This window comes from Hydractinia symbiolongicarpus, chromosome 12 (genome assembly GCF_029227915.1).
Source record: "Hydractinia symbiolongicarpus strain clone_291-10 chromosome 12, HSymV2.1, whole genome shotgun sequence".
NCBI classification, from domain to species: domain Eukaryota; kingdom Metazoa; phylum Cnidaria; class Hydrozoa; order Anthoathecata; family Hydractiniidae; genus Hydractinia; species Hydractinia symbiolongicarpus.
This window is the reverse complement of record NC_079886.1, coordinates 9743183-9768188: the sequence shown is the minus strand read 5'-3', so window position 1 is coordinate 9768188 and position 25006 is coordinate 9743183. Positions and strand designations below refer to the sequence as shown.

The window sequence follows — 25006 nt, the reverse complement described above, 5'->3', positions numbered from 1 at the left end:
TTATAAGTGTAAATTTTTATTGCAAACTTTAACCTTGTTTATGTATTTTGAAACATGACTGGTGTATGATATATAATATAAAATACACAACAAGGTAATGATTTGTAAAATATGCAGTGGTATTTCAATTTTGAAATTTCTGCTACTTATCCAGCATACATCAAGTCATGTTGTGGAAAAAAGAAAACAATTAACAGAAATTTAGAGATGCTTTAATGTAATTCTCAGGTTTGACATTGTTGAGGTTTCGTTGCAGATGAAGGTTTATCATTTCACGTCTGTCTTTTCTTACTGATAATAGTTACCTGATAAGACCTCCAAAAAGTTGAGTATATTAGTGTAATTAAATTGCAGTATAGTTACTTTCTTTATTGCAACTCAAATACATATACACATATTGCTTATCTGCATCTCTCAGTTCTGGGTCCATGGATAAAATCCCGCTTACTGCCAAGCAGTGTGTTAGCGATACATGAAGTAGTTCTACTTCACTTAAAACACTAACCTTCTCATATGATTTGGTATCAATCAAATATACAATACATAGCAAATGAATGTATGCATCAATTTCGGGAAGCAGTTGAACAAAGGACTTCTTTCCTGTTGATAACTTTTCCTCACTTGTGTCTGGTTGTCTTATAATAAATTCAGCTAGGGCAGCTTTAGTTCCTAAAACGTTAACAAAACTGCTGATAAAAGAAAGATAACTGCAAAACACATTCCACACATTGATTAGAGACTATTTTTTCACTTTTCCTTGGTTTGATCTTTTGAAAAACTTCAAGATAGTCTAGAACATGTTATAATGATTAAAAGAACTTTATTATTTTATCTTTAGGAGAAGTGTAAAATGAGTAAAAACTTTGTTGATCATCACAGTTAGAATTAATTAGATTTGAAAGTTGTTAATCCGTTATCAATTTCAATTTGATAGTTCTTAATTGTCAAGTTGTTAGTATTCTTGGTAGCCACACAAAATATTTTTCCTATTTGCTGCAGACAAAAAAAATAAACTATAAACATCTTGAATAAGTAAATAAATAAACAAAAATGCTTGTACTATAAAGCATACACAACAAGGTTGTTTTATTGTACTGTACAGTAAAATAAAGGAAAGTGCCAAAAAATAGTCATATTACTAGATGATTGTATTAGTAGCAAAATTATTTACCAGATTGAGAAAACGAAGACAGAAGATTTGATAGGATAGTTTCATTTAACTTTTTTCTAGTTGATCCCAGAGATCTCAAAACACGGGACAAGTAGCGAGGCTCTTTGTTGACAACAGATTTTTCTATCTGCTTCAGTTGATCTTTGATATCTAAAATATAAAAAAAAATATGAAATGAAATTAAAACTGCACCCTAAATTGACATCAGTTTCACTTTACTGGCTTTTTTCATGAGTGAGACTTGTCATCCCCTCTCCTCGTAGCAGAGAAAGGTACTTGTTAAAACAATAAACAAAAAACTTAAGACTCAGCATTCTCACTTGTTGCAAAAATGTAAAAATGTGGTGAATCTTTATTGTGGAAAAATATTCAGTAAACAGTTTAAGACAGACAGCAATAACTGCGAGAATAGTATGATTAAGATCTGTAAATTAGGCTATGATAGTCTAATTAGAGGATACCTCCCTTAATTAAGCTCTCAACAGATCGCATAGTTGCAAAGATTTTTTTAAAGCTAAAACAAACATACAGAAAATGGCCTTAAATTTGCTATATTTTAATACCGGCCCAACTTTTAATGCCTAATCATCCATCAGGTAGAGCAGGTGAAGTAGTTGAAATGTTAGAACGTAGATCTGTTGATATGTGTTGTATTCAGGAAATCAGGTGGAGAGGAGCTTCAGTGAGATTTGTGGAAGGTAGGAGGGCAAGGTATAAGCTTTTTTGGATTGGTAATAGTGATGGATATGGAGGAGTTGGCATATTCGTTGCAGAGAAGTGGGTAGAAAAAGTAATAGATGTTATGCGTGTTAATAGTTGTATTATAGTGATAAAGTTTTTGATAGGTAATAGGATTGTCACTTTTCTGTCAGTTTATGCTCCACAGTGTGGACTCAGTGAGGAAGATAAAGATAAGTTTTATGTAACTTGTCATGGTGGGCGGCGACTTTAACGGTCATGTTGGGAAGTCATCTGAAGGTTATAGAGGTGTGCATGGAGGCTATGAACTTGGGAGCAGAAATAAGGAAGGGGAGAGATTGCTTGAGTCTGGTTAGAAAGTCGGACAAGAAAGTGGTGAAGGACGTGAAAGTTATATGGGGGTAGAGTGTGTTTCCCAGCATAGGTTGCTGGTTAGTGATATTATCTTGAAGAGTGTTAAAAAGCAAAGGGAAAGTACAGGCTCCGTCGTAAAGTCTGGAAGCTGAAGGAAGATATTCCAGCAAGACAATTTAGTGCAAAAGTTCAGCAGTTAGCCCAAAATGGTCAATGTGATAGTGACAATGTTGAAAGTACTTAGACTACTTTGAAGAATTGTCTTCTAGAAGCTTCTGATGATACCTGTGGGTGAACAAAATGACCACCTAGATATAGACAGCAGTCTTGGTCATGAATGGCGTGCGATCGCATGCGCACTCCTCCGCACACGCCATGTGAAATTCGGGCGTGCTCTTTATCACACGCCTCGTTCTACTTCGTACACCCGCCAAGCAGTACTGAGCTATTTTAGAGTAATCCCTTACCCAAACTTTACCCAATACATAATTGTTCTTCCGCGTTAAAATGTATCTCTAAAATGTATTTCTATTAAATACCCACCTTCATTAAAATTGCTGACGTGAGATACATTTCAAATGTTTTGCGTCGGCATTGCGTCGACAATATTTTTTTTGTTTTTCATCTGGCAAAAACTTTATTCATTACCCTTGTATTGATCTTCTTAAGACGATGACAAAGGTCAGGGCATTATGAAGTTGAATATCGCAGAAGTCGCCGGTGACACACTTCAAAATTGCTTGTCACAGGCACAGTTTAATGCAAAGCAGAACTGTACAGGAAACTCAATTGAGAGTCTTCGCGGAACATTTCTTCTCACAAAAGCGAGGGCAGGGCTTACTTATTGCCTGTTGTGTCGTGTGGGAGAGAGAACTTCTAGACTTCTTTTTAATACGATATACATTCTTGTCGATCATTGTTACGAATCGAAAGGCACCGCAATTTTTCTGCTGCTTGAATAATTTTAGTTAGTGACTTATTGAACGTTCAATCGAACGAACAACGTTCTATGTATCCACGGGGGAGCGTTCATCTTTATTTAAAAATCACAGTAAAATTAGCTACATGCGACATTCATTGAAAGATGGCCTCTGCTTCAAAAAAAACAAAAAATACAAACAGAGAAAACAGAGAAGTATCTACATTCTTATCTTGGAAAAAAGAAAGTATTATGTGGAGTGATGGAAAGAAAGAAGAAATTTTGAACAGCGCAGTCGATTCATACATGCAGAAGAGGAGGTTTGTCAGCATGGAGACACATGTTCTAGTAACAAGTATGGATCACGATACACGCAACAGCGACAACGAAGAGAGTAACGAAAGTAGTGATAGTTATGAAACAGACAGCGATGTATAAATAATCTTTAAGTTTGTTAAAAATATATACAAAAACTGTGTATATTTATAGAGACAACAGCACGTGGGTTTCGTTTTTAAAGTTGTTTAAATAACACTTGCATCCATTAAATCCATGATAAAATGTCTATTCCGCCTGTAAATGCATATTTGCAGACTTGCTTCATCCGTGCTGCGTCGGCGTTCACCTCCGCATTAGTTAAGAACCGCATGGCTGGATTTCTTGGTAAGACCTGGTTATCAACAACAAAGGGGCCAGGCAAAAGATATTTATGTCCACAAAGTTCTTTTAACTAAGTCAGAAGTCGGTGAATTAGCTAGGATGGGGAGGTTGGCTATGAATAGACTTGCTTATGGATTAAAAGGGCCAGGATTATTTAATAATTCTTAGATCTAAAAGTAATCTGTTAACGGAGGTACTCTGTTCTTCACGTACCTCACGTAATTTAGGTACACGATAGGGCGTAGGAACGCGATCGCGTACCTCAAAAGGAGAAGCCTGCATTTACTACTACTATTGGTTGTTTGGGGTCTGGATGAAAGTTGGTTATTCATTTTTCACATGCTTCATTCAATATGGCAGCTTGTTGTGAACATGGTTTGTAAACATTTTGTTGCTGAAATAAATATGTCAACAAACGAAAAAGAAGCAAATAAAAAGTAAAAAACAATGCTTCAAAAACTCCGCGCTGCTGCTCTCCTGAATGTAATAATTGCACGCCAAAATCATAGGCTAGGCGTGCGATACTGATCGCACACCTGTATTAGTGTAGGCGTACGTACAACCGCACGCGGGTGCAAATATTCATGACCAAGACTGAGACAGACCTGGTGGTGGAATAATAAGGTTAACCAGTATATAAAGGAAAAGAGGAAACTTTGGAAAGAGTGGAAGTCAGGTGGTAGTAAAAATATTTACTTAGAAGCTAAGCATTGAGCAGTGTATAAGGCAAAATCAGAAGCAGAGAAAAACAGATTTGCAGATGTGTTAAGAAGGAAAGACCAGCGCAATGAGGTATTCAATATAGCAAAGCAAATGAAGATGACTAATCAAGATGTTGTAGGTGAGAAGTGTATACATAATGAGGAAGGTGTTTTGGCTAGCACAAAGGAAGAGAAAAGGGTAGCTTGGAAGAATTATTATCAGAGGTTGCTTAACACTGAGTTTGATTGGGATGAGGATAGTTTGTCTGATGATGATGTTGTAGAAAGGCCAGCTATGCAGATCAAGACAGAATGGGTAGTGAAGGCTATTAGAAAATTGAAGATTGGCAAGACTGCAGGAGTATCAGGTATTGTTGCAGAGATGAGCTTATTACAAGTCTTGCTAATCAGATTATAAAAGATGGTGCTATTCCGAGTAAGTGGCAGTCAAGTGTAATAGTGAATTGTTTCAAGGGCAAGGGTGATGCATTAGAAAGAGGTAACTATAGAGGTTTGAAGTTGGTTGTTCAAGTAATGAAAGTTATTGAAAGAGTGATTGATAAGTTACTTAGAGAAAGAATTGATATAGATAAGATGCAATTTGGTTTTGTTCCAGGGCGTGACACTACAGATGCAATATTTTTACTCAGACAGCTTCAGGAAAAGTATTTAGGAAAGAGAAAGAATCTCTATTTTGCCTTTTTTAGAGAAAGAGATTTAGAGAAAGCTTTTGATAGAGTGCCACGTAAAGTTATTTGGTGGGCTATGAGAAAATGAGGTGTGGATGAGTGGCTAGTTACGATGGTACAGTTTATGTACAGGAATGCTAGAAGTCGTGTCAGGATTAACGATTCCCTTAGTGATGAATTTAGTGTAAATGTTGGTGTACATCAGGGTTCTGTACTTAGTCCTTTGTTGTTTGTTCTAGTCTTAGAAGCCCTGTCAATGGAGTTCAGAACAGGTTGTCCATGGGAGTTATTGAATGCATATGATTTGGTTCTCATAGCAGAGTTGATGAAAGAATTAGTTGAAAAGTTGAAAAGTGGAAAAAAAGACTGGAAGAGAAAGGGCTAAGGGTGAAAAGTCTGAAGTCATGATTAGTAGCATTGCAGCCAAGTCTGACCTTGTAGTTGGAAAGTGGCCTTGTGGAGTTTGCAGGAAAGGGGTTGTCAGTAACTGAATTTTTTGTTAGCATTGGGTACTAAAAAAGTGGAGTAGTATTGGTGGAAGGAAGAGCGTACATTCAGTTTGAATGCAAGCATTGCAAAGGTGAGATTATAGAGAATGAAGTATTTCCAGAATTAATTATGTACAACAGTGGCTCGTTAGAGATAGTTGAGAACTTCTGTTAATTAGGTGAGGAGGGTGTTGGAAGAAGTGTTACCCATGGTAGCATGGAAAACGGACGTAAGTTGAGAATGATGATGATGATGATCCCGTATAAATGCAATGCTCCACTAAAAGTTGGGTCAGAGCGTTGACAGATAAGTTGGTCCATCTACTGACAGAGTGTTCCAATTTTTAATGCATAGTTTGATAAAGCTTTTGAATAGCTTTAAAATGAGACACCCGTTCTACTGTCAATTCTTGTTGCAATGTAAAGACTGAAAATATTAAATGTGCAATGTCATAGTGTGCATTGGGTATGGACCTTCCTACCAAAAATTAAGCTCTACCTACATTTCAAACCCTTAAACCATAATTTTGATAATCCTGACCACAACTGATACTGATCTCAACCCCTATACAAAACTTTTGAAAAGAGGTCATATAATGCCTTGATGATGTTTAACTGTAGGTGATATTGAATTTAGGGATTGATTTATTATGTTAATAAAATGTAAATCTTTTTTGTTAATCCCCATTTCCCACCCTATTTTTTATGGAAAATATTGATACATACTAAAAATCTCAACTCGGAAATTTCTATATCAATATTATTTCAATAATAATATAGAAACAACAACAAAAAAATTACCAGGCCTGGAAGTTTGGCGGAAAAGATCGTTTCGTTTTGGCGACGTTTTCGCTAATCAATGAAGACAGTAATGATAAATCGTTTCTCTTGGACAATATTGCATTTTATAATAATTTTACTCTACTTTTACTTTATCTTATTCCAATTTTTGCCCTATTTCTCAAAGAGCAAGAATTTTCAACGATTCAAAGTTTTGCGTTTCTGTATAGTGTTGACGGGTCTGCCATTATGAATTGGTATACACGAAAATGACATTGGTACAAAACACTGTGAGTGCATGAAAAAATTCCCTGGGTAGTTGTTCCCGGGGCTTCGTTTCAGTGTTATGACTTGAGATATTTCTTATGATCATAAATATGGTTTGAGTGCCAACATGGTTTGTATATCCATCCAAATAAATACATAGAATGCAATATGGCAGTCGCCACAGTGGCTTGGATTACTTATATGAAGGGGAAGACACATCACACTACGGAGTAGGTCTTGTTCACTAACTTAGGGCGTTTATGAGATGGTTCTTGACTTAATAATTGGTTTAAAGGTATTTGTTACCGTTGTTATCGTATCGTTCCGCAAAGTCTACTTTGCGGAAATGAAAAACGTTTTGATTGTTTTCGTCAGCTTAAATCACAATAATGATGGATCGTTTACCTAGACTCCACAAATCTCTAGACCTGATTACCCCACCTATATAATAGAAATTGATTGTTGGTGATGTTTTATTCTAGCCATACACAGGATTGCTTTTTTGTTTCTTAGATAAGGCAACCAGCATTACTGATTCAAATGCTCTCACTCACTCGAAGATGTTTTATTAGTTAAATAAAATTTTTAGGACAATGGAGTGCCATAAGAAAGAAAAAGTTTCTTCATAAGAAAATGTTCCAAACGTGTCGTTTTGATCTGATTTTTTTCTTGTATCCTGGATGTGTCTTTTTATTCAATCAAAGCCAATGTGAGTCATAACTTGTAAAAAAAATACTTAAACATTCTGCCTGAATTATAAGATTTTTTGAGCAACAAGTAAAAATTAAAGCAACAAGAATTTATTTAAAATGAAACACATTATTGTTAATCGCTTGCCAAATTCCAATTACTAGTAATATATACAAACTTGAAGTTTAAGATAATAATTTTCTTTTTTCTGTAACCTTTCTTAGTGACAACATTTTTTTTGTGATCAAACTAAAATGAGCAGCCTTACTTTGTTTTTTAAGGTTCTGTAACACATTCATTATTTCTGGTATGCGTGATCATGATTTAAGAAGCTACCATCAAAGCACATGGTAAAATAATGAAATCAATGGAGAACAAAGATTAAAATTGACAGTTAATATTTGCATTAGCTCATTAAAAAGCATGTTTCAATTTTCAAATTTCAAAGAAAGGTAGTTACAGTAACCTGACAAACAAAATGACAGGTGGCCTGAAGTGCATGATTATTACATTTCTTAAGAAAGTATAATCGTCAGTATTTTAAAGTAACAATTTTACAATTAACAGGTTTGAAAATGTTATTTGAAATTCTGGTATGGTTGTTATTTAAAGAAACACTAGCATTTTAATGAGAAAATTAACAGGCATGTCACTCGATATATTTAGTGATCGAGATGTGTGATTTTTATCTATTATACACAAACTTTCAGGTTAAAATTAATCAATATACAATTAAAATGTTCCAATTCAAATTAATCAACAGCCGTGAGAAATAACAAGGGCACTTTCATCGTAACCGCCTTAGTTCTGCCTTTGTTGTACTGATGGTGGTGAAAATGAATGCTGTAATGAATTTATTTAGCTTATTCAATGAATTCAATTGTTGCTAACATCAATAAATTAACTTTCAAAGAAGATTAAATGGTTATGGTGTGTTTTCATCATTTTAAAATAAGAGAAGGCAATTTCTAACTTTCATACAGCCTTGTGATCATGAGCTCATCAACATTATTAATAACTAAGTCGTTAAATGTGTACGTGATTAATTAAATGTTAAAAGTAAAGGGGTAAATTAAAACAATTGTTTAATGAGTAAAACCTTACAATGTTAAATCATCCTCAGTGCTAAAAGTGATCAATTTTGATCTAACTTATAAAACTTATTCAAGATGTGTAAACAGGTATAAAAGAAAACAGCAACCCTTAAATGCACAAAACAAATAGAAGCTAACCAGAAACCAGAAACAAGATGGTGCCAATAAGCTGCAAACACACGCATATAAGAGTTTGGGCGACTTTCTTAATTAAATCGATGGCTGTCCTCTGAAACTGCCCGCACTATTCTCAACTGGCCCAGAGCATCCTTGAAATGCAATTTTTTGTACCATGCCATGCGGACAGTTAGAAGAAGGCGCTTGAAGAGAAAGAAGTTTAAAAGTTTATATAAAGTTTCTTATCAAGTACATTACATCAAAAAACATCAAAAACAGTTCTTTTAAGAACTTCGCTACCACTAAGTTTATTTTACTTTTTATAGTCTTTTGAATATCTGTTGTGAATCTTTGAATGTTTTTGTGGTGTATCTTTGAGTGTATTTTTTGGGCTGTCTGTATTTTTTGTTGCTTGAAATAACTATTGACTAAAGTTAGCAAACATCAAGTTAAACATTACCTTTTTCAGGCATTAATCAGGGTCTACTGTATGTGGGATTTTTACGGGTAAATACTGAATTTTTTTTAAATGTCGAACTCGCCCAAAAATTCATGTACTTTTTACGGAATATGTGGCGTATATTGGCACCCTTGTTCAGAAACAAAATATCTTCATTTTGGACAAAATGTGTCTGAATTCAGACGAGGGTGCCGATAAGCCGTAAAAAGTGCGGGCGTTTTTGGGCAAGTTCGGCGTTTTTAAAAAACGTCAAATATTTGCCCCCAAAAACTGCATAGACCCGAACAATGCCCGAAAAAGAAAACAGACACAAATGATTAAAAAAACTATAAAAATTAAAAGAAACTTACTATGTGGTAGCAAAGTTCTTAAAAGAACTGTTTTTGATAGTTTATAATAAGATTTACTTGATAAATAACTTATATATAAACTTTATTAACCCCTTTATCTTCAAGCCAATCCAAACTATCGTCCGTTTGGTATATGTTACAAGGAATTGCATTTAGGGAATGAGGGAATGAATCTGCTAATTAATTTGAAAAGTCGACCGAACTTGCCCTTATATATGCGGTTGTTTGCGGCTTATCAGCACCCCTTAAATTCAGCTGAGACAGGAATACAACATTTAACTCCATATTTGGACACATCTCCACATCTGTCAATACAGAGATTCCCTCTGCTTTTAAAAGTGCTGTGCTAGTTCAGGTTAAGGATACAGATATGGAAACAGTTTCCATTCCGAAACCAATTTTAGTGTTCCATCTTCCACAAGCTAATTGGTTTCTTTATTATAATCTTTTGACCAATAGAAAGTCTTACCAATAAACTTAAAAATATTATATGAAACTACGGTGTACTTCAGAAGTTATCTTACTACTGGAGTTTTAATCAAATTTACCCCTTATTAAAAATACTTTAATACTCTGTGCTGTGAGTGTACTTGCAGCAGGAGAGACAATAGTTTTTATTGATAAAACAAAGTGATTTTAGCTACCTTCAAGTGAGATTTTATCAATTTCTTGCTGTGATTGTTCTTTTTTCTCTTCAATCATTTCAACGTCTGCCATCTTGCTTGCGTAATGAAAGATCAACTAGACCAACACCAAAAGTTATAGCTTGTGTTTTCCCGACGTCAAAAACCTAGTCACTACTATTCCGCCATGATGATAAGGCAAAATAGGCTTTTGTGGTAAAAACATGACTGGCGGTCCTTGGCGAAAGCTCGAAATCAGCACCTTTTTTATCGTCGGCGATTTCGCTAAGAACCATCAAACGCGCAGCGCCGTTAAGCAAATAGTTTCTGGGGACGAGGGATCTTATATTTTTATTACTGACCAAATTTTTTTTCTGATTTTTTTACCGCGTAATTTTGTTAGTTGTTTTACTTTCTTTAAAAAGCAAAAGTGTCTCAAAAAGATTTGCTTAATTTTCATAGATTTGATCAAAAAATTTATTATATAGAAGAATTTACACAATTTCCTTAACTTAACATGCACGATTTTTATTGTTCATTTTTTCTTTTATAGTGCTTCCTGTAAAAAAAATATTTTTTAATAATTTTTTCAAAAGATTGGGAAAATTTAGTTTGTACAGGTGTCTAATAGTTGATTAAGTAACTAATATTTTTCCCGACTATTTCCCATTTTTTCGCCAATCTTGAAAGTACTTTCAATTTTTCATCTCTTCTTCTCTCAATCACAGCCTTTCAAATACGAACCAACAGGTGATTGCAGGTTGCATCAATTTCCTGCAGATTGTTTACTTGTTTGGTTATTCAATCATGTTGTTGATCCCGACGTCAACGCCGTCATGTAATATTGGCTTAACTTTGCCAACGAAATTGAGATTAGGTCGGGATTTACAGTTCAATTTACTTCATAGACATTCTCATCCCGCCGTTCCGGTTGTCAGAGAATAAATTTGTGCTCCACCGTTTTTTTGTCATCTTTACTTGTTCAGCTCGCTATTATTTGTTTGGAAACCATCAACCTCCTCCCAGGGTTCCCTTTCTTTTTCCAGAAAAAGAAAAAGAAACCTGGAGACGAGCTTGACCTCGACGTTTATTTATTGCCAAGAAAATTACCAACCCTACTTCTTAATGATCCCTCTCCAACCCTACAGTTAGGTTATCAACAGTATGCAACCTCGTTGTTAGGGCATTTTGTCTTTTTAAATAAATACAGCGAAAAGTTGACCACTTTGTAATGACGACAGGGGCCGTAAGATCCTGTAAACGAGGTTATCAACAATAGTATCGTTACGTCTATTTCCTAGCTTAAATATTATGCGATTTAAAAGAAGCCAGACAATCGAGATTTACCGAATCGTATTTAAACATCAATACTAGCATAAAGATTGAAAACTTTTTTCCACGAGTTATCTATTAAAAGATGTCTGTTACTAGATTTGATGATATCAGGCCGTCCTTCATATTATATCACTCATTGTGTCAACCAGTATGTTATTAGCGATGAACAAAGTAGTTCTAACCCAAGTAGATCATATTTTATATAGATATCTGATTTAATGCTTGCTTATTCTTTCGATGCTAAAACTCTGTCACATATCAAGATGAGTTTAAAAAATTCAGCTACATTAACTTTGAGCCTCAAAAGGTCAGGCCTTACAGTTAAAATGTCAAAACAAAACAGAAAAACCATGTTTAAAGTTATGACATGACTCCCTATACAGATTAAGGTGGTTCCCCTAGAAAAATGTCCAAATTTCAAGAATTGTCTTTTACCTGTTTTTACACGACAACATCATCTTAGAATACGGTGGTAATTAGCGCTAATTATAAATTCCGGCACTTTTCGCAATCAAGCGCAAAAGAAACCTGCACAGCAACGCCCATAGCAACTATTTTTGTGATCTTTAGGGAGCTTTTTGCATCTTGTTCCTTGTTTAACGCTTAAAAAAATCGCTAGATGCCACTTTAGAGCTTCTTAAGACAATAAATTACAGTTCTAAATGTAAAACGTGTTGTTACACAAGCAGTCAGAAAGCTTCATCAGCAGTGTACACACCAAAGTGAACTCTGAAGATTTTACTCGTTATTAATTAGACTTTACACACTTTGCAATTTCTTCTGTCGTTGCCGGCATTAGTACCAACTAGTGTTTAAATGAAACTGATTTTCAAATTGAAATTTTGACTTTCAGTTTTGTCGAGGTATTACCAGTTTCTCCCCTGTTTTGCCTTTATTCGTCCAATATACTGCATCAGTTCTCTGGAAGACGAATCAGCCTTCAAAAATGCGTTTCACTTAATCCATACACGTTGAGGAACATACGCGACCAAAAAGGCACTTGAAATAGCGCACGTTATTTAGTTATTTGGTTACGCGGGGGACCATTTATTTGGCACTCGCGAGTAAACTGCTGTCTGCGAAAAAATTTGCATTCAGGAGAAAAGGATCAACTAAGTTCGCCGCAACGCTTTTTCACAGACGACAAAAGAAAGTCAGTGAATGCAAAAAAATTAGTTAGTTTTCATTGATTTTAGTAAATCTTTTAATACGCTTCCCATTCCAATTTATAATCAGCTTTTCGCATATGCCATTAAAGACATTAAGTTACATTAGTTTACTGGCATACTCGTTTACAGAGCTCTTAGATATAAGGTTTTCCTTAAGGAGCTCTGTGGACGAGAACAGTTCACTAGTTACCTCTTAGCATCCATTTAGATATATCTTGGTGTCAAACTGGATCAATCTTTTTACTTGAATAGTCACTTTGACACTTTCTGAAAAGAAAGCATCCACTGAGACAACAGCTGACATCAAACGTTGCCAAACTATTGGTCTTTCAGTTATACCAAAAGTTTCTTGATTTAACTACATCACACCACGGAGGACAAATTTGTATCCTTCTAAATCACACTCACACTCGCAAACGTAAATTAGCTGCACTTCAATAGACGCGCGATGAAAATTATTAATACCAACAAGAAAAACCATCACCACCTTCCACTATCAACAGAAACATGAGTGCACGTTTGTAAGGAAACGTCTTGAAAAGGATATCTGTGATAACTTTGTTACTTTGAAAAATCGAAAAACTAAAAAAAATATGCTTTGAATTTACTTGCAGTATGTTCCGTGTTGGCTAAAAGATCTAATTATTATATGGCAGCCAGAATATATAACTGCCTGCAAGTAAATGTTAGAAAAACAGAAGTCTGTAGTTCTTGAGGAACTTGATTATTATTTTCTTCTTTTTTTTTTCAGTTTCTATTTATTTTTTGTCACCCCTACTCTTTTTTCAACAGCATGATTTGCGTGATTAAGACAGGAGCTGCTTGTAAAACAACTATATTATTTTGCTGAAGCAGAATCCTGTGTATAATAAATATTTAAAATGAAAAGATAAATAAATACGAACCACCTTTCACGTTCGATTCATTTTTAGTCTTGATTAAAAAAGAATTAAAATAATATAAGCAAAATAAATGATTATAAATTTAGTTTTAAAAATATATACATTCTCAAAATAATGTGAAATGTTTATTTGTGAGTGTCATCTCGTCCACAAACCTAAAATAAAAATAAAAGCCAGCGTCACTGATAACCTTGGAAATTGCATCGTACAAAAAAGTTAGCATGATTAGAAATTTTTTGCTCTATGCAAGGGAAGGAGAACTGCATATTGACCTCGTGAAAAGCCTAAAATGGTACGAGGTGTCTTTGGACTGAGAAATTATTTATTATTCAATCAAAGGAAATTCATTTTCAAGGTTTTTTCTATAAAGGTAAAATAAATACTGCTAAAGTTGAAATATATCTATAAGTACAGGTTAAATTAGAAGAAAAAAATAGCTTAATTTGTTTTTCAAAAAATATCGTATTGAGGGATTTAATTTTCGCGAAATTAACCTAAAACTAGCAAAAATTAATTCCCTTAGGGTATTGCAAAGAAAATCGTATTTTTTTAAATAACCTACTAAATTAGTTATCAGATACAGGACAGTAAACATGGACAGTTTTCCTTTCTCTGCTTGAAAAACGCGAGCACCAACCTTGTCATTTCACTATTTACTCGTGAAAATTTTTGTATTTCAGTCCAAGGTAAAGTTTTTGGTGCACCATCTTGTCTCCACCAGCCATATTCTTGTGAAGATGTTATGGGTTTGGAATATATCTCGTTTGGATCTACAAAAAGATTATATATTAAAACATTTATACTATCTTCGTGTATAGCGATTTCACTGTAAACAACATATGTTTGTATTTTTAACTAGCTGACAAATTGATTATTACATATTTCTAGTTTTTAAGTCTTGTTTAAATATCAACTCAGGCAGGAGAACAATAGATGACGTCAGCAATGCATACATAAGAATTTTTTAAAACTTCGTAGGTTGTTTATTGTGTAGAGCTTGAAATGGTACCAAGAAAATGCATAGAATTATGTGCCTTTGACGAACGGTTAAGATATAGGGATTTGAAGGTTTTTTATGACGTCATTAACCTGTCGGTTCTGCAACGGATAAGTTGACCCAGCACTTGGAGATTGGTCCCATCTTGGTCCTAGGTGGTATCTAGTAACCAACACTGGAGGTGACGATAATTCCTTCCACTCGTTATAAGTTATAGCTGAAATACAACACCTATTTTAATTGAAAAAACTTGATGTCAATCTTAATTATCGACTTATGGGATAGTCAGCAAAAATTTAAAATGCCTGGGACGAGCAAACAAGTGTCATTTTGGAAAAAAAAAAAAATGTTATTCAATTCACCTTTATAATATCTATGCACTGATAAATTTAAAATGCACATCTCCTAACAGGTCTAAAATTACAGATGACACAAAATGTCAAAATTTGCTGTTACTTAAATATGACATCATAATTTAAGCAGCATAATTTAATTTGAAATTCTTTAAATGTGAATATTTTGAGAAAAAAGGGCTTTTTAAAAAGACTTGTTAACCAACTTTTTAAGCTCTATAATATAAGTCCAACATCATTTTAACCTCCGGTACCCTTCAAGATATTTAAGATATTAAGAACATATGCGGCCTTGAACAAAATAATGAATCTAGAAATACTAAAAAACAATTATTTGATGGATTTATTACAGTTTTGATGATGTACGGAATTTATTTATGTTACATTTAATGTATACATTTAGAGAGATATATACCTGTGGTTCCAAATTAAATAAATTGGCCTGGCTTTAAGAAATTTGTCTGATTTTGGTTTTAGGTGTTCCCCAATAATCTGTGCTGCGGTGTAAAATAACTGATGTTTCCAAGTTATTCGGTCTTAAAGTTATAATTGCATTTAATGGAATTATTGTTCATTAATTTAAATTTAAATTATTGACGTCAAATTTACGTTATTGATTTGCGATGTCTAATTTTCTGCTTATCATTTAGGACATATTTTTGACAAGACTATGTGCATTACTGCACTGCATTATATTTTTGCCAATATCTAATTTTACCATGCTTTATAATAATTTTACTCTACTTTTACTTTATCTTATTCCAATTTTTGCCCTATTTCTCAAAGAGCAAGAATTTTCAACGATTCAAAGTTTTGCGTTTCTGTATAGTGTTGACGGGTCTGCCATTATGAATTGGTATACACTAAAATGACATTGGTACAAAACACTGTGAGTACATGAAAAAATTCCCTGGGTAGTTTTACCCGGGGCTTCGTTTCAGTGTTATGACTTGAGATATTTCTTATTATCATAAATATGGTTTGAGTGCCAACATGGTTTGTATATCCATCCAAATAAATATATAGAATGCAATATGGCAGTCGCCACAGTGGCTTGGATTACTTATATGAAGGGGAAGACACATCACACTACGGAGTAGGTCTTGTTCACTAACTTAGGGGTTTTTATGAAATGGTTCTTGACTTAATAATTGGTTTAAAGGTATTTGTTACCGTTGTTATCGTATCGTTCCGCAAAGTTTACAAAGTCTAAGTTAGCAAACATCAAATTTAACATTACCTTTTTCAGGCATTATCAAGGGTCTACTGTGGGATATGTGGGATTTTTACGGGTAAATACTGAATTTTTTTTTATGTACTTTTTCATGTACTTTTTACGGAATATGTGGCGTATATTGGCACCCTTGTTCAGAAACAAAATATCTTCATTTCGGAGAAAATGTGTCTGAATTCAGACGAGGGTGCCGATAAGCTGTAAAAAGTGCGGGCGTTTTTGGGCAAGTTCGGCGTTTTTAAAAAACGTCAAATATTTGCCCCAAAAAACTACATAGACCCGAACAATGCCCGAAAAAGAAAAGAAAAACAGACACAAATGATTAAAAAAACTATAAAAATTAAAACAAACTTACTATGTGGTAGCAAAGTTCTTAAAAGAACTGTTTTTGATAGTTTATAATAAGATTTACTTGATAAATAACTTATATATAAACTTTATTAACCCCTTTATCTTCAAGCCAATCCAAACTATCGTCCGTTTGGTATATGTTACAAGGAATTGCATTTAGGGAATGAGATAATGAATCTGCTAATTAATTTGAAAAGTCGACCGAACTCGCCCTTATATATGCGGTTGTTTGCGGCTTATCAGCACCCCTTAAATTCAGCTGAGACAGGAATACAACATTTAACTCCATATTTGGACACATCTCCACATCTGTCAATACAGAAATTCCCTCTGCATTTAAAAGTGCTGTGCTAGTTCAGGTTAAGGATACAGATATGGAAACAGTTTCCATTCCGAAACCAATTTTAGTGTTCCATCTTCCATATAAGCTAATTGGTTTCTTTATTATAATCTTTTGACCAATAGAAAGTCTTACCAATAAACTTAAAAATATTATATGAAACTACGGTGTACTTCAGAAGTTATCTTACTACTGGAGTTTTAATCAAATTCAACCCTTATTAAAAATACTTTAATACTCTGTGCTGTGAGTGTACTTGCAGCAGGAGAGACAATAGTTTTTATTGATAAAACAAAGTGATTTTAGCTACCTTCAAGTGAGATTTTATCAATTTCTTGCTGTGATTGTTCTTTTTTCTCTTCAATCATTTCAACGTCTGGCATCTTGCTTGCGTAATGAAAGATCAACTAGACCAACACCAAAAGTTATAGCTTGTGTTTTCCCGACGTCAAAAACCTAGTCACTACTATTCCGCCATGATGATAAGGTAAAATAGGCTTTTGTGGTAAAAGCATGACTGGCGGTCCTTGGCGAAAGCTCGAAATCGGCACCTTTTTATCGGCGATTTCGCTAAGAACCATCAAACGCGCAGCGCCGTTAAGCAAATAGTTTCTGGGGACGAGGTATCTTATATTTTTATTACTGACCAAATTTTTTTTCTGATTTTTTTGCCGAATAATTTTGTTAGTTGTTTTACTTTCTTTAAAAAGCAAAAGTGTCTCAAAAAGATTTGCTTAATTTTCATAGATTTGATCAAAAAATTTATTATATAGAAGAATTTACAAAATTTCCGTAACTTAACATGCACGATTTTTATTGTTCATCTTTTCTTTTATAGTGCTTCCTGTAAAAAAAATATTTAATAATAATTTTTTCAAAAGATTGGGAAAATTTAGTTTGTACAGGTGTCTAATAGTTGATTAAGTAACTAATATTTTTCCCGACTATTTCCCATTTTTTGCCAATCTTGAAAGTACTTTCAATTATTCATCTCTTCTTCTCTCAATCACAGCCTTTCAAATACGGTGATTCAACAGGTGATTGCAGGTTGCATTAATTTCCTGCAGATTGTTTACTTGTTTGGTTATTCAATCATGTTGTTGATCCCGACGTCAACGCCGTCATGTAATATTGGCTTAACTTTGCCAACGAAATTGAGATTAGGTCGGGATTTACAGTTCAATTTACTTCATAGACATTCTCATCCCGCCGTTCCGAGGCAACAGTTGTCAGAGAATGAATTTGTGCTCCACCGTTTTTTTGTCATCTTTACTTGTTCAGCTCGCTATTATTTGTTTGGAAACCATCAACCTCCTCCCTTTCTTCTTCCAGAAAAAGAAAAAGAAACCTGGAGACGAGCTTGACGTCGACGTTTATTTATTGCCAAGAAAATTACCAACCCTACTTCTTAATGATCCCTCTCCAACCCTACAGTTAGGTTATCAAAAGTATGCAACCTCGTTGTTATGGCATTTTGTCTTTTTAAATAAATACAGCGGAAAGTTGACCACTTTGTAATGACGACAGGGGCCGTAAGATCCTGTAAACGAGGTTATTAACAATAGTATGGTTACGTCTATTTCCTAGTTTGAATATTATGCGATTTAAAAGAAGCCAGACAATCGAGATTTACCGAATCGTATTTAAACATCAATACTAGCATAAAGATTGAAAACTTTTTTCCACGAGTTATCTATTAAAAGATGTCTGTTACTAGATTTAATGATATCAGGCCGTCCTTCATATTATATCACTCATTGTGTCAGCCAGTATGTTATTAGCGATGAACAAAGTAGTTCTAACCCAAGTTGATCATATTTTATATAGATGTCTTATTTAATGCTTGCTTATTCTTTCGATGCTAAAACTCTGTCACATATCAAGATGAGTTTAAAAAATCCAGCCACATTAACTTTGAGCCTCAAAAGGTCAGGCCTTACAGTTCAAATGTCAAAAGAAAACAGAAAAACCATGTTTAAAGTTATGACATGACTCCCTATACAGATTAAGGTGGTTCCCCTAGAAAAATGTCCAAATTTCAAGAATTGTCTTTTACCTGTTTTTAGACGACAACATCATCTTAGAATGCGGTGGTAATTAGCGCTAATTATAAATTCCGGTACTTTTCGCAATAAAGCGCAAAAAAACCTACATAGCAACGTCAATAGCGACCATTTTTGTGATCTTTGGGGAGCTTTCTGCATCTTGTTCCATGTTTAACGCCTAAAAAAATCGCTAGATGCCACTTTCGAGCCTCTTAAGACAATAAATTACAGTTCTAAATGTAAAACGTGTTGTTACACAAGCAGTCAGAACGCTTCATCAGAAGTGTACACACCAAAGTGAACTCTGAAGAGTTTACTCGTTATTAATTAGACTTTACACACTTTGCAATTTCTTCTGTCGTTGCCGGCATTAGTACCAACTAGTGTTTAAATGAAATTGATTTTCAAATTGAATTTTTGACTTTCAGTTATTTTGTCGAGGTATTGCCAGTTTCGCCCTGTTTTAGCCTTTATTCGTCCAAAATGCTGCATCAGTTCTCTGGAAGACGAGTCAGCCTTCAAAAATGCGTTTCACTCAATCCATACACGTTGAGGAACATACGCAGTCAAAAAGGCGCTTGAAATAGCGCACGTTATTTAGTTATTTGGTTACGCGGGGTTTTTATTTGGCACTCGCGAGTAAACTGCTGTCTGCAAAAAAATTTGCATTCAGGAGAAAAGAATCAACTAAGTTAGCCGTAACCCTTTTTCACAGACGACAAAAGAAAGTCAGTGAATGCATAAAATTTAATTGGTTGTGTTTTCATTGGTTTTAGTAAATCTTTTGATACGCTTCCCATTCCAATTTATAATCATCTTTTCGTATATGCCATTAAAGACATTAAGTTACATTGGTTCACTGGGATACTCGTTTACAGAGCTCTTAGAGATAAGGTTTTCCTTAAGAAGTTCTGTGGATGAGAACAGTAAACTAGTTACCTCTTAGCATCCATTTAAATATATCTTGGTGTGAAACTGGATCAATCTTTTTACTTAAATGGTCACTTTGACACTTTCTGAAAAGAAAGCATCCACTGAAACAACAGCTGACATCAAACGTTGCCAAACTATTGTTCTTTCAGTTATACTGAAAGTTTCTTGATTTAACTACATCACACCACGGAGGACAAATTTGTATCCTTCTAAATCACACTGACACTCGCGAACGTAAATTAGCTACACTTGATTAGACGTGCGATGAAAATTATTAACACCAACAAGAAAAACCATCACCATCTTCCACTATCAACAGAAACATGAGTGCACGTTTGTAAGGAAACGTCTTGAAAAGGATATCTGTGATAACTTTGTTACTTTGAAAAATCGAAAAACTAAAAAAAATATGCTTTGACTTTACTTGCAGTATGTTCCGTGTTGGCTAAAAGATCTAATTATTATATGGCAGCCAGAATATATAACTGCCTGCAAGTAAATGTTAGAAAAACAGAAGTCTGTAGTTCTTGAGGAACTTGATTATTATTTTCTTCTTTTTTTTTTTCAGTTTCTATTTATTTTTTGTCACCCCTACTCTTTTTTCAACAGCATGATTTGCGTGATTAAGACAGGAGCTGCTTGTAAAAAAACTATATTATTTTCGCTGAAGCAGAATCCTGTGTATAATAAATATTTAAAATGAAAAGATAAATAAATACGAACCACCTTTCACGTTCGATTCATTTTTAGTCTTGATTAAAAAAGAATTAAAATAATATAAACAAAATAAATGATTATAAATTTAGTTTTAAAAATATATACATTCTCAAAATAATGTGAAATGTTTATTTGTGAGTGTCATCTCGTCCACAAACCTAAAATAAAAATAAAAGCTAGCGTCACTGATAACCTTGGAAATTGCATCGTACAAAAAGGTTAGCATGATTAGAACTTTTTTGCTCTATGCAAGGGAAGGAGAACTGCATATTGACCTCGTGAAAAGCCTAAAATGGTACGAGGTGTTTTTGGACTGAGAAATTATTTATTATTCAATCAAAGGAAATTCATTTTCAAGGTTTTTTCTATAAAGGTAAAATAAATACTGCTAAAGTTGAAATATATCTATAAGTACAGGTTAAATTAGAAGAAAAAAATAATAAATTTGTTTTTCAAAAAATATCGTATTGAGAGATTTAATTTTCGCGAAATTAACCGAAAACTAGCAAAAATTAATTCCCTTAGGGTATTGCAAAGAACATCGTATTTTTTTAAATAACCTACTAAATTAGTTATCAGATGTAGGACAGTAAACATGGACAGTTTTCCTTTCTTTGCTTGAAAAACGCGAGCACCAACCTTGTCATTTCACTATTTACTCGTGAAAATTTTTGTATTTCAGTCCAAGGTAAAGTTTTTGGTGCACCATCTTGTCTCCACCAGCCGTATTCTTGTGAAGATGTTATGGGTTTGGAATATATCTCGTTTGGATCTACAAAAAGATTATATATTAAAACATTTATACTATCTTCGTGTATAGCGATTTCACTGTAAACAACATATGTTTGTCTTTTTAACTAGCTGACAAATTGATTAGTACATATTTCTAGTTTTTAAGTCTCGTGTAAATATCAACTCAGGCAGGAGAACAATAGATGACGTCAGCAATGCATACATAAGAATTTTTTAAAACTTCGTAGGTTGTTTATTGTGTAGAGCTTGAAATGGTACCAAGAAAATGTATAGAATTATGTGCCTTTGACGAACGGTTAAGATATAGGGATTTGAAGGTTTTTTATGACGTCATTAACCTGTCGGTTCTGCAACGGATAAGTTGACCCAGCACTTGGAGATTGGTCCCATCTTGGTCCTAGGTGGTATCTAGTAACCAACACTGGAGGTGACGATAATTCCTTCCACTCGTTATAAGTTATAGCTGAAATACAACACCTATTTTAATTGAAAAAACTTGATGTCAATCTTAATTATCGACTTTGTGACGTAACGTCAAAATCAGACATTGTCGTTTAGCAATAGAGCAATCTTACTTATTTTTAAGGGGGAAAAGGTGCATGTCACCATTGCCCCTCAAAACTCATTGAACTGTTTTAATTGAATTTACCTTTTTTGAGGGATACCTTAAGGAGATTAATTTTCGTGTCAACTAATTGCGTAAACTAAGATCTGCAACTTGGTTTGGAATTCTAAGTTCTAAGGTAAGCTTGTATATGCCCTATATGTTCACTCACAAAATTTGATTGAAAACCGACATGCAGATTCTAAGTTATGGGATAGTCAGCAAAAATTTAAAATGCCTGGGACGAGCAAACAAGTGTCATTTTGGCAAAAAAAAAATATGTTATTCAATTCACCTTTATAATATCTATGCACTGATAAATTTAAAATGCACATCTCCTAACAAGTCTAAAATTACAGATGACACAAAATTTCAAAATTTGCTGTTACTTAAATATGACATCATAATTTAATTTGAAATTCTTTAAATGTGAATATTTTGAGAAAAAAGGGCTTTTTAAAAAGACTTGTTAACCAACTTTTTAAGCTCTATAATATAAGTCCAACATCATTTTAACCTCCGGTTCCCTTCAAGATATTTAAGATATTAAGAACATATGCGGCCTTGAACAAAATAATGAATCTAGAAATACTAAAAAACAATTATTTGATGGATTTATTACAGTTTTGATGATGTACGGAATTTATTTATGTTACATTTAATGTATACATTTAGAGAGATATATACCTGTGGTTCCAAATTAAATAAATTGGCCTGGCTTTAAGAAATTTGTCTGATTTTGGTTTTAGGTGTTCCCCAATAATCTGTGCTGCGGTCTAAAATAACTGATGTTTCCAAGTTATTCGGTCTTAAAGTTATAATTGCATTTAATGGAATTATTATTCATTAATTTAAATTTAAATTATTGACGTCAAATTTACGTTATTGATTTGCGATGTCTAATTTTCTGCTTATCATTTAGGACATATTTTTGACAAGACTATGTGCATTACTGCACTGCATTATATTTTTGCCAATATCTAATTTTACCATGCTTTTGAAAGCTTAAAATATGCTAAAAAATAAGCATATCTATTATGAACTAAAATTTAGAAGTTCTTATAAAGAAAAGCGTATTTTTATCAACTATATACAAAAATTTACTAGAAAAAACAAGAGAAATAAAAATAAAAAAGCTGTTTCGTCTTTGAAAAGTTCACCATTTACAAAATTAAGTTTCCCTTCAACTGCTACTTTCATGAAAAGCAATAGTATACAAGGCACTTACCACTTTGCTTTTATCGCTTTTATCAAAATAATTATCAGTCAAAGATAGTAAAGTATTGTGAATTTAGTCAAACCAAAAGTTATGCATAATTATTTTAAAGGTAATCCTACATTATTTATTTTTATCTAACAACCATATCGTATATACTCCAACATAGTACGTAGTAAGGGTTTGAAGCAAGATTTACAGGTCTGGTGGTCACCAAACATCCAGCAGTTTTGGTATTAAGTTTAGCATATCAGATTTTGATCCTTAGGTCTTACATCTTTGTTGTTTGTGTTGTTTTTTATAGTTCTGAAAAATTATAATGTCCCAATTTCTGTTAGTATTATTTATATGCAATGAATTTGAAGACAATGAAGTAATTATCATCAGACATTTAAAAAACAATATGGCAAACTTAGGGGCCTTTGAAAAAATTTTTTCCGTTAGCGAGATATGGCCGCTTAGATTTAGACCCCCTCCCCCTCTTTTAGCGGATTTCCGTCCGTGAAATACACACATTCGGATAAATCTTGGAAGGCTCAGGGGCGTGTTTTGTAGATAAAAGTTATCAGAATTGATGACAAGAGGAATTATGTTCATGAACGACGAAGAATTTCAGGCCACAAACAAATTTTTGAAATTTCCCAATCCTTAGCAGATTTTTTTTTCAAACTTCAGATCCCCCTCTTCCCCTTAGCGGATATCCCGCTAAAGGGGCCCTAATGTTTCATAGCTTTCGCAATGGGTACAGGGAGGGCAAGTGAGGTGGAGCAATCTAAGTGAGAGTCATGTTACCCAGCACAAGTTTAACTATCCTTTATTAAAAAAAAGCATTGTAGTTTAAGTGTATGGCATGTTAGGTAAGTTTTATTGAAATGTTGTTGCACTAACTTGTAAGACTTGACATGATCTGTGTTGTAGCTTTTAAATCATTAAATACTCTAGGACTTCCGATATAAGCCATGCGCCCCCCCCCCCCTGGAAATAATAGAAGGGGATATTTCTAAGGCTAGACATGTAAAATATGCCAATCTCATTCTGTGCATATCTGCATATCCTCTTAACAGAAGGATATGAATTTGATTTCTTATAGTGGCAGTAAAATATCAAGAAATAATATTTGTGCTACAAAACTATTAGCTTGTACTCAACTACCTGTGGGCAAATTTATGCATTTTGAAAACATAGTAAAGCAAACCAATCTTATAAAAATCTTAATAATTTACCATTTTTTGTTCTTTGATGCTTCGTTAGCCGCTCTGTGTATTTCACATAGGAACCTTGTGCTTCGGAAAAGTATTTCGCACCCTTTAAATCTTCGTCGTGGAAAGCTGGAGAAGGGGTAGAACAAGTAGGTGTTTTTAGAGCTTCGACAGGTTTCGTTTGATCCGGAATGTTGCAAGATTCACTTCCTTTTACAGCTATTTTTATAGGATCTTGAACTCCCAGTTGCGTTAAGTTAAAAAAAGACATGTCAAACGCCAAAAAGCAAAACAAATCGAGCAATCAAACATGGCGTATACTCGAGTTGCCATTAGAAACAGGAAGATGCTTTATCCAAAATGCCATTCCGTGGTTTTAAATTTAAATTATTATTAGAATTACGTCATTCAAATATGACGTATTGTTGCGTAATACACCGAAATGCATTGGGTGCGCATTTAGCAGGAGTTCGCGGAAAAAGCCTGCTGGAGGCACACGCACGTGTTTTTGAGATTTTGTATACCGTTGTAGTTTTCAACTAAAATAAAACCTTTCGAACTGTAATCATCGTTCAATAATGGAAATAAATAAAACGAATAATGAAAATCTAGATGATAAGTTGTCAAAGTTTTTTTTATTATTCTTGGATATCATAAAGAAAAAATAAAAGCTAGAAGTAAATCGAAAATTTTTTTCCACCGGATACTTTGTAGATTGTAAAGAAAAACAGAAATATATATTCGAATCCATGGAAGATGTCGATGTAGCAGTTAGAAATCTCGAGATAAAATCATT

At 33.8% G+C, this 25006-nt stretch overlaps 2 protein-coding genes across 4 annotated transcripts in view; both read right to left on the bottom strand.

Annotated features, from left to right (window-relative positions):
• Positions 1-17228, bottom strand: part of LOC130621433 (26S proteasome non-ATPase regulatory subunit 3-like) — a 28653-nt gene extending 11425 nt beyond the window's left edge. Inside the window, exons 1-3 of one of the 2 annotated variants that reach the window (XM_057436718.1) lie at positions 17054-17228; positions 1172-1321; positions 506-669 (exon numbers count right to left, since the gene is read on the bottom strand). In XM_057436718.1, coding sequence (XP_057292701.1) covers positions 506-669; positions 1172-1321; positions 17054-17126 — 387 coding nt within the window. In that variant the 5' untranslated portion in view covers positions 17127-17228. Of the gene's footprint in view, positions 1-505; positions 670-1171; positions 1322-10083; positions 10268-17053 lie in introns of those variants that run through there. The other variant, XM_057436717.1, reaches the window with a different exon arrangement.
• Positions 13476-24560, bottom strand: LOC130621434 (testis-expressed protein 49-like). 2 transcript variants are annotated; one of them, XM_057436720.1, is made up of 3 exons: positions 24235-24560; positions 14106-14238; positions 13476-13623 (listed from the first exon to the last, which is right to left on the bottom strand). In XM_057436720.1, the coding sequence occupies exons 1-3, from the start codon at positions 24479-24481 to the stop codon at positions 13575-13577; spliced, it is 429 nt and encodes a 142-aa protein (XP_057292703.1). In that variant the 5' UTR covers positions 24482-24560; the 3' UTR covers positions 13476-13574. The 2 variants fall into 2 exon arrangements, with proteins under 2 accessions (XP_057292703.1, XP_057292702.1); XM_057436719.1 differs by lacking the exons at positions 13476-13623; positions 14106-14238 and adding exons at positions 20449-20596; positions 21078-21210 and having other exon boundaries at positions 24235-24554.
• Between the last annotated feature and the right edge of the window lie 446 nt (positions 24561-25006).

Coding starts and splice junctions, on each gene's coding strand:
- LOC130621434 (XM_057436720.1), bottom strand. CDS start 24,481: ATGTCTTTTTTTAACTTAACGCAACTGGGAGTTCAAGATCCTATAAAA. Junction 14,239..24,234: donor GCATCAAAGAACAAAAAATG/GTAAATTATTAA, acceptor ATCTTTTTGTAG/ATCCAAACGAGATATATTCC. Junction 13,624..14,105: donor GTAAATAGTGAAATGACAAG/GTTGGTGCTCGC, acceptor TTTTTATTTTAG/GTTTGTGGACGAGATGACAC.